Raw genomic sequence first — 8,783 nt, 5'->3', positions numbered from 1 at the left:
GTTCTCCTTACTGTTCTCCCCCACCCAACCCTCCAACACCCTAAGGGATGTGAGAAGGAACACTAGGGACACTGGGCACTACTGTGCTCCCTTTAAAAAGAACGGCGGGATGTATGTGCATGTATGTGTATCTTAAAACATCTGTATTCCAGGTATTTTTGTGTTTCCTTTGATTTGCACAAGATTATGCAACATACTGAAAAAACATGTTTGCAAGTGCTTGAAATGCCATCCATGAAACAGTTACAACCACCAAGATAAGGAAGGCTTCTTTTTTCTATTTTACTTCAAATGGAACAAACTGGTTATCAGTTTTTGATAAGTTCTGGATTTGCCAACGTCTCCAGAAACTGTACACATGGATACTTCTTTTGTTTTACTCATTTATAACATATCACATAAGGCAAATTCACGTCATGCTTTACTTGAGGAAAATGGGAAAGAAAGCTTTCTCTGAAATTGGCACTACAGTTTTAAGTTCTTAATAGAAAGGACACACATCCATCTATAAGCAGAATGAACACAATCATAATACATCAAATAAAAAACACGTCCTTTATATATTAGCAATGAGAACTCCAGAGGTAGTATGGCAAAGACGAGCATGGATCTATCAGGTCACAACCCGTGAAGAAATTAAATTTATTTTTTTTTTCCTATGGTTTTGACGATCAACTGCGTTACACATTTAGGACCCGAATAAAAACCACTCTCAGCAGAAATCCTGGTCCATTAATTCAACTGACATAGCAATTTACAACGTTCATGACTGCAGGTATAAAAAAGTGAAGTATAAAATTATGTAAGTTTGAAATGGTTTTCATCTCATTCATTAAAAATATGTACATTTCCCAGTACTTGCTTCACAAACCCCCCTTGCAATAAATTCTATTCTAAACTTTTTATTTATAAAATGAGGCTCATTTATGAGATTTCAACGACTGCTATACTGCAAAGTACTTACATTCTGTAAAATATTTTAAGAACTTTTCACCAAAGGTAGTTTATATTGGATTATCTGAAACCCAATAACGCCCACAGATGAGCTTCATATACTTCTTTTCATTAATGCTTGGAAAGCACTGTGAAAATGCAAAGTGCTGTTCAGTGCGATCACCTCCCTTGAATCTTTACTTCCACTGTGTGCACATTGTGAAATAAACACATATGCAGCATGTCCATGTTTGATATGTATTTTTTTATTTCCCTGCAGTTTTCACTTATCAAGAACAAGTAACAGGGAAAGTTGTCTGAACTAGTGCATAAACAAACATTCTGAAACACCACTACACGTATCTAATTTACAAGAACCGTATAAAAAAAGTCACTAAAACACTACACTATGAAGGTGTCCAACACTTACAGTCAGACTTTTTCCAACCCGTTACTTGCCTTGTAGCCACAGGAAAACTCTCCAAAATTGAAAAGACAATCTTGCCACAACCCTCCCCCCTCCCAACACCTGGGATGGCTCGATAGCTAGACTTCCAATAATTATTGCAATGATATAATGCAATACATACCTGGTAAAATATTTTTTATGTGATGTGTTACAGTTTTAAAGCCAGTTAAAATATGTAGTTTCAGAGAAAATGTAATCCTTGAAAAATTTTCATATCTGCACAGTAAATGTGCTAGATGCATAATTTTTCCTAGTCCATTTTTCTGTGTAATTATTTTTTATAAACTGGTATTATAAATAGAAATATACATTCAAAATATATGGAAAAGTGAGTTACTACATTAAATTTGCATGTATCGATCCATCCCTTTCCCCTGCACAGTAATAGAAAATACTATTTTGCCTTGAACTTCATATTTGACAGTGAAATGCCACTAAAGTATTTACCAAAAAGTCCATCTAGTCAAAGTGTGAAACAAAATGAACCAAGTGAAAACTTTACAGTTCCTTTAGAAAAAAATTACAAGAATTTCATTTTCTAGCTATGAATCTTTAACTTTTTAGACACAAAGTTGGATTTATTTTTACAAGATACAAAATGTAAACATGGCAAAATAAATAGTTAAAACAAGTGATGCAGGATCCCATTTCATGCTCATGATCCCATTAAAGAATTATTTTTTAAAATCCATTCAGTTGCAAATTCAAGTGCAAAAGCATGATGATGAATATCTACTATTCAAGTAACAGAAATAATATTGATGATACAAATAAACTATTTTACAAGGTAGTGATTTTCCCAATTTTACAAAATATACATCATATATCGATTTAACATCCGATATACTGTAGTCCATTTAGGTCCATTGTTACACTCTGTGACCCAGAGTGTCGCCTTTTGTATTCAGCTGGAATAGGAATGACTGCACACCATCAGCACAGGTCAAAGCCACATGTTTTAGGTTATGTCACTTCCATAGCTACTGTTGTCTCTGCTATTCCATTTAAACCCAATCTTTCTGGTTCATGGTTCTCTCTATAATAAGGCAAAGAGTGAAATAAACATTAATAGTCTCTACAATATTATGCCATCACTTAGTATTTACAGACACATTTTTAATATAAGTAAATATGATTTCTGAAGACATTTCTCATTTCTAGAAAGGAGGTCTTCACTAATTCCTAATTACTTACTTGATTACCACTACTTAATTGAGGAAAGATTATAATTTAACACAGTATTTCAGTTGAAACCAGTGATAAATTATGTATGAAATACTAATACAAAGGACAATCCAGGTTTTTAACAATACATGGAACATATAACACTTAAGGAGAATAATCATCATTAGGATCACAACATAATCTTCACAATAGCTTAATGCTACTGTCTTAAGGTCATTTTTAAATCCTTACTTGTGATTCACTGTTAGCCTTGTATTAGACTTAGAAATATAAAAACACTCCCTGCAACTCATGACTATAGATTTGGTTAATTCTAGAACATTTTCCATTTTAACATATTACCACAGTAATTTGTTTCCACCTTGCGTGTAAGGAAATTGAAGAAAACATTAATTTTGATTTTAAATCTAAACTCTGGTATGGAATAATAACAAATTCAATTTTTCAAACTACATAAACTTGCCAGAAAGACAACAAAAGAGTAACTGCTGCTGCTCCTAAAATATTTTCTGATGTATTTGCCATTTTGCCTTTGTTTTTAGAATCCTAGTGGGCATTTAAGCATCTGACCAGGGACCTCTAGTAAATAATCTAAATCAGAGCATTCTTCTAAACATCCTCAACATCTATAGGAAAGCAAGTCTGTCAATGCACTCTTTTGTCTGAGCTGTAAAAACAGTCTTCCTCCCACAGGAAAGCCAGCAGCAAATGGGGGCGGACAACACCTTTCAAACTCACCCACACATGAACACACACCTTGTTATGGTGCTGATGGCACTGCTGGGAGTAACCTTTGGCACTCTGTCCATACTGGCAGCAACTGTGGCGAGTTTTAAGGCTGTTGGCGAGGGTGCTGAAGTCCGTGTGTTGATATGCACATTGACTGGAGAAACAACACTGACATTATTGAGGTGCACTGCATTTGTCAGGCAGGAATTGTTCATGGGAAGTGTTTGAGGACTGCTTGTGCACAATGCTGGGATTAAGTGGTTTGTAGTGGTGTGGCCAACTGTCCTTACAAGCTGTACAGCTGAAATCCCTGGACTAGATGATAAAGCCATATTGGTAGAGTATAACGCTTTAGAGGTTCCTGGAAGAGAAAAAAAATTACCGTCATAGGACAGTAATATAACTCTTGAAGAAAAAATTAGGAGTTAAATTAATGCAAACGTGTATATTACAATTAAATACCAGATTAACTTTCTACATTCAGCTCTCTTCAAACAGTTTCTGATCAGTAAGTACAATGCACTAACCTGTTTCAACTCCAAACACCGTCTTTCTGTTGCTTTGCTTATAAAAGACTTTTGCAAGATGTTTTGGTGCCTTTATACGTAGACTTTGAATGACAGTGTAATATGACAGATGGAAATGACAGCTGAGCTTCCTTAAAAATTTACACAAGCATGGACACTGGTAAAGATGGACAATCAGGTTCAAAGCAACCAGAAAGCCCTAGGGTCTGTGAGGCAGTTGGAGTAGGATGGGACAGCAAGGGTTTGAGGACTCAGTAGTGTGAGAAGTGCATGGTAACACAATATTCTCAACAGGAGTCAGATAAAGTATGCTTATGCACATGTAAGAGTGGGAAGGTCAGTCAACTTTCATGGATTAAATATCATCTACTTAGTTAATACATGGATAATTCAACAGTAACTAATTTGGTGAATTTCCTAAACTGACAAGCAACCGCCAGTTTCTGCGTGAAAATAAGAAGGGGCTTTATAGGCAGATATTGTGTACAGAGGAAACAGGGAATGCATTCGATGTGAATTCTAGAAATACCTAGCACATTCTTCTTTATATTTCCAAAGAAATTCTAAAGCGCACTAATTGCTGGGACACATTTTTCCTGAGAATATGAAAACAAAGACCATACCACAACTCAGTGAGTTCCAACTTCAAGTGAGTTTATATTATGTGAAATCTCAGCCATACCTGAAGGCTGGACAACACCATTCATGTTGTTGTGGCCAGGGTTCTGTTCCTTGGCCACCTCACTGCGGCTAGGAACAGGAGCACTGACCACTGCAGAGGCAGCAAAGTGGGCGCTGGCTGAGTCAAGTGTTTTAGACATGCAGTCAGAGGTGCTTGAGCCCTAGAAAACAAAGTTGCATTTTCAATTTTTTTTAAAGGTTTATTTATTTTTACTGGAAAGTCAGATATACAGAGAGGAGGACAGACAGAGAGAAAGATCTGTCCAAGGATTACTCCCCAAGTGACTGCAATGGCTGGAGCAGAACCGATCCGAAGCCAGGAGCCAGGAGCCTCTTCCGGGTCTCCCATGCGGTACAAAGTCCCAAGGCTTTGGGCCATTCTTGACTGCTTTCCCAGGCTGCAAGCAGGGCGCTGGATGAGAAGCCGAGCTGCCAGGATTAGAATGTGTGTCTGTCCATGTGGGATCCCGGTGCATGCAAGGTAGGACTTTAGCTGCTAGGACACTATATTGAGCCCTAAATTTTCAATTTTTATTTTTATTGCAATTTCATAAACATATTAAACAGTGAGCCAAGTCCAAAAAGCTGCCGATTACCTAGTCTTCAACAGGTACAAGTGTTTACGCACTGTAAGCAATAGGACTGTGTAGATTTATTTTGGGCATAAGGGACAGCCAAGTGACTAAATACAGGCAAGGAATTATTTCTGAGAGAGTATGGGATCAAAAAACTGTAATTTTAAATGTTTTATTAATTTTTCTCAAAGATATTATTTATTTATTTGAAAGGCAGAATTACTGCGAGAGAGAGGAAGAGACAGATCTTCCACTTGCTCTCTCATTCCCTAGATGGCCATAAGAGCCAGGACAGGGTCAAGCCTACACTAAGAGACTGGATATGTATCTGGGTCTCACATATGGGCAGCAGGGGCCCAAGTCTTCAGGTCATCTTTTGTTGTTTTCCTGGAGCAGTAGTTGGGAGCTGGATCAGAGGAGGAGCAGCCTGGTCTTGAACTGGCACTCAGAAGAGATGCCAGCATTGTAGCCATCAGCTTACTCTCTGTGCTACATTGTTGACCCGTTATCAAGCATTTATCTTATTTTATTATTTTTTTAAGATTTGTTTTTTTTGATTTGGAAAGTCAGATTTACAGAGAGAAGGAGAGACACAGAGAAAGATCTTCCATCTGCTGGCTCACTCCCAAGTGGCCACGAAGGCCAGAGCTGAGCTGATCCAAAGTCAAGAGCCAGGAGCTTCTTCTAGGTCTCCAACACGCCTGCAGGGTCCCAAGGCTTTGCGACATTTGCCTCTGCTGCTTTCCCAGGCCACAAGTAGGGAGCTGGATGGGAAACAGGGCTGCAGGAATATAAACTGGCACCTATTTGGGATCCAGGCACATCCAAGGTGAGGACTTGAGCCACTACGTTACTGCACAGGGCCTATAAAGCATTTTTAAAGGCACCCCATGTGGGCCTGCTGCTGAGGCATGTAGTATATATTAAACCTCCATCTGTGGTGCTGGCATCCCATAATCCCATATGGGTGTTGGTTAGTCCCAGCTACTCCATTCCAGATTCAGCTCACTGCGAATCTGCTTAGGAAAGCAGGGGAGAAAGACTCAAGTCTGTGGGCCCCTGCATTCAAATGGGAGACTTGGAGAAAGCGTCTGGCTTCAGATTGGCCCAGATCTGGCCATTTGGCGGGTAAATCAGCAGTTTGAAGACCTCACTCTGCCTCTCCTCTCTGTGTAAAATCTGCCTTTCAAACAGAAATTAACAATTTTTTAAAAGCACTCCTGGGGATGAAGGAACCGACAATGTCTATGGACTAGATGTTTATCACAAACCAAGAACACCTGGTATCTTGGAGCAATCAGGTCCAATGCCATCTCTTCTTCATGTCTCCCTCCTGTTGTAAATGGGTAATAAATTACGGATGATGATCCCCAACCTCAAGGCTATCTCCCTTTGTTCAAGTTGGCTATGTTGCTCTTCCTTTTTGGTTTTCTTCAATAATTAACATAGGAAAACCATCCAAGATCATGATTAACAAAAGTCTGCATATCCTAGCCTTTGTTCCAAGAGCTTTGTCACCCTGGCATTTTGGAATATAAAAGTGTTCTTAGACAAGGTGCTTTATCTTAAAAGCATGGATGATGGCCACAGTGTAGTTTAATAAAATCAATTTTGTTTAAAAAAAAAAAGAAGCACTCCTGGGGCCAGCACAATGGTGTAGCTGGTTAAGTCGTTGCAAGTGATACTAATATCCCACAAGAGAAAGCAGATGGAATTCCAGCTGTTCTACTTCCGATCTGGCTTCCTAATAATGTGTCTAGGAAAGCACCGTAAGGGACTGCATTCACACTACCCATATGGGAGACACGGATGCAGTTCCTGGCTTCAGCCTTTTCTACCTCCAACCATAATGGCCACATGTGGAGAGAACCAGAAGATAAAAGATCTCTCTTTCTCCCTGTGGTTCTTTACACTTCACCTTTGAAATAAGAAAAATGAAACCTAAAAACAACAACAACAACAAAGCATGACCAACTGGCTTATATAGGTAACATGAAACTAAGAATGGCTCATCATTTTTGTCAGAGTAAAACCCTGAGTTGGCCTAACCTTGAGCAGGCTAAAAATGGTTTATGTTGCTTGTTCAAGAGACTCAGCAAAAGCTAAGACAGGCAAGTTTAATGGGCAGTTTTCCTTTATTCATTAAAAGCCAGTATTATCTTTTACTAAAGCCAATGGCACTACTCTGTATGTGTCACAGAATGACTGAGATGTCACGGGCAGGACTCAGTATCTTCTAGGGAGATATATTCACTCTTTGAGAATGAACTGGCCTAGGCTCACAGAATATTGTAAGATTTAGTTCTGGGTCACCGGGCCCAGGTTCTGGGGACTGCCTGCAAAGGGGGTGCTGGTTTTGTGAGCCCTAGAAGTGGGGGATCTGACAGGGCTTGGGTCGCCTGGCCCACGTCCTGAGGCCTGCCTGAGCAGTAGGTGCTGGGTTCATGAGTCATAGGCCAGAGAATCTAGTGAGGATTGGGTCGCCTGACATGGGTCCTAAAGTTCACATGCAAGGTAAATGCCAGGTTCGTGAGCCCTGGGGGCAGGGGATCCGGAGGGGCTCAGGTACTTGATCCTGGTTCTTTGACCTGCCCGTGAGTGAAAAAGGTGGAGCAGTGGACACAGACCCTGATGCACATGATGAATAAAGCAACCTGTCTGGTATTGTCACATAGGAAAGAGAACAGAGAAAATTGGACAATTATCCCAGCAAACAATGATAGCAAAAGTCTGGGTGAATGGAGACCTGAGTTCAACTATGTCAGCCAGTGGACACTGGGAGGGTTGCCTTACCCTTGGATTGGCAAAATCAACAGCATTTCAGAATATCCAAAACACTTGGTCAGAACCCTCAGAACATGCACCACATTGAGACCCTGGGTTGATACTGGGTGATAGCTCCCCATCCCTGGGTATTGGGACATCTGCAAGGCTGAGTGTGTCTTCCCCTTTTATCTTTACCCTTCCCCCAGAGACAAGAAGAAATAGAGAATTTGGAAACGATTTCACCCACTTTTCCATAACCCTCCATCCTTCCCACACTAGTCAACTGTCATTTAAAAAAGAAGTTTAGTTAATCTTAGGAATTATAAACTTTTCCATTATTATAGAGAAATAAAATAGTACACTGGAAAAGGGTTTGTGTGTCTTTTTCAGGTGACTCAAGTCTAAAATATACTGTTTTACTTTGGAGGGCTTTCCAGAATAGCAATTTATTCTCATACAGCTCTCTAGAGGTCCAAGCCCATGGTGAGCCTTACAGGACTAATTTCAAGGTGGTGGCAGAGCTGGGTCCTTCTGGAAACCAGGGTGCTATGCAGTGTTTGTATACCCATCCCTAGTATTGGGTCTTCATTTAACAGTGCCTATGGACACCTTCCCTTAGAGGCAATTATTTTCTATGGGATATGGCCAGAGCTGAGCTGATATGAAGCTAGGAATTCTTCTGGGTCTCCCATGTGGTTGCAGGGGCCCAAAGACTTGTACAATCCTCTGTTGCTTTCCTAGGTCATAAGCAGGGAGTTAGATTGGGAAGTGGAGCATCTGAGACTCAAACCAGCAGCTACTATGCCACTCTGCCGGCCCCAAGAGATGATGCACTTGATAATGCATAATTAGATAACTTTCTCAATAACTTTCCCCTCAAAAGTAGTAATAAATATTCAAAGACTAGCCTTTAAAGTT

The 8,783-nt window shown here is 39.8% G+C and overlaps 1 protein-coding gene across 2 annotated transcripts in view; it reads right to left on the bottom strand.

Annotated features, from left to right (window-relative positions):
• Nucleotides 1-403: 403 nt before the first annotated feature.
• Nucleotides 404-8,783, bottom strand: part of EPC2 (enhancer of polycomb homolog 2) — a 96,596-nt gene continuing 88,216 nt past the window's right edge. For both annotated transcript variants that reach the window (XM_040971554.1, XM_040971553.1), the window contains 3 exons: nucleotides 4,526-4,685; nucleotides 3,344-3,677; nucleotides 404-2,438 (listed from right to left, as the gene is read on the bottom strand). In XM_040971554.1, coding sequence (XP_040827488.1) covers nucleotides 2,366-2,438; nucleotides 3,344-3,677; nucleotides 4,526-4,685 — 567 coding nt within the window. In that variant the 3' untranslated portion in view covers nucleotides 404-2,365. The remainder of the gene's footprint in view (nucleotides 2,439-3,343; nucleotides 3,678-4,525; nucleotides 4,686-8,783) is intronic.

The sequence above is a fragment of the Ochotona curzoniae genome, unplaced genomic scaffold, assembly GCF_017591425.1.
Source record: "Ochotona curzoniae isolate NIBS_2020 unplaced genomic scaffold, NIBS_Ocur_1.0 contig_2210, whole genome shotgun sequence".
Lineage (NCBI taxonomy): Eukaryota > Metazoa > Chordata > Mammalia > Lagomorpha > Ochotonidae > Ochotona > Ochotona curzoniae.
Note: the sequence above shows the minus strand (reverse complement) of the source record. Positions and strands in the feature narration are given on the sequence as shown.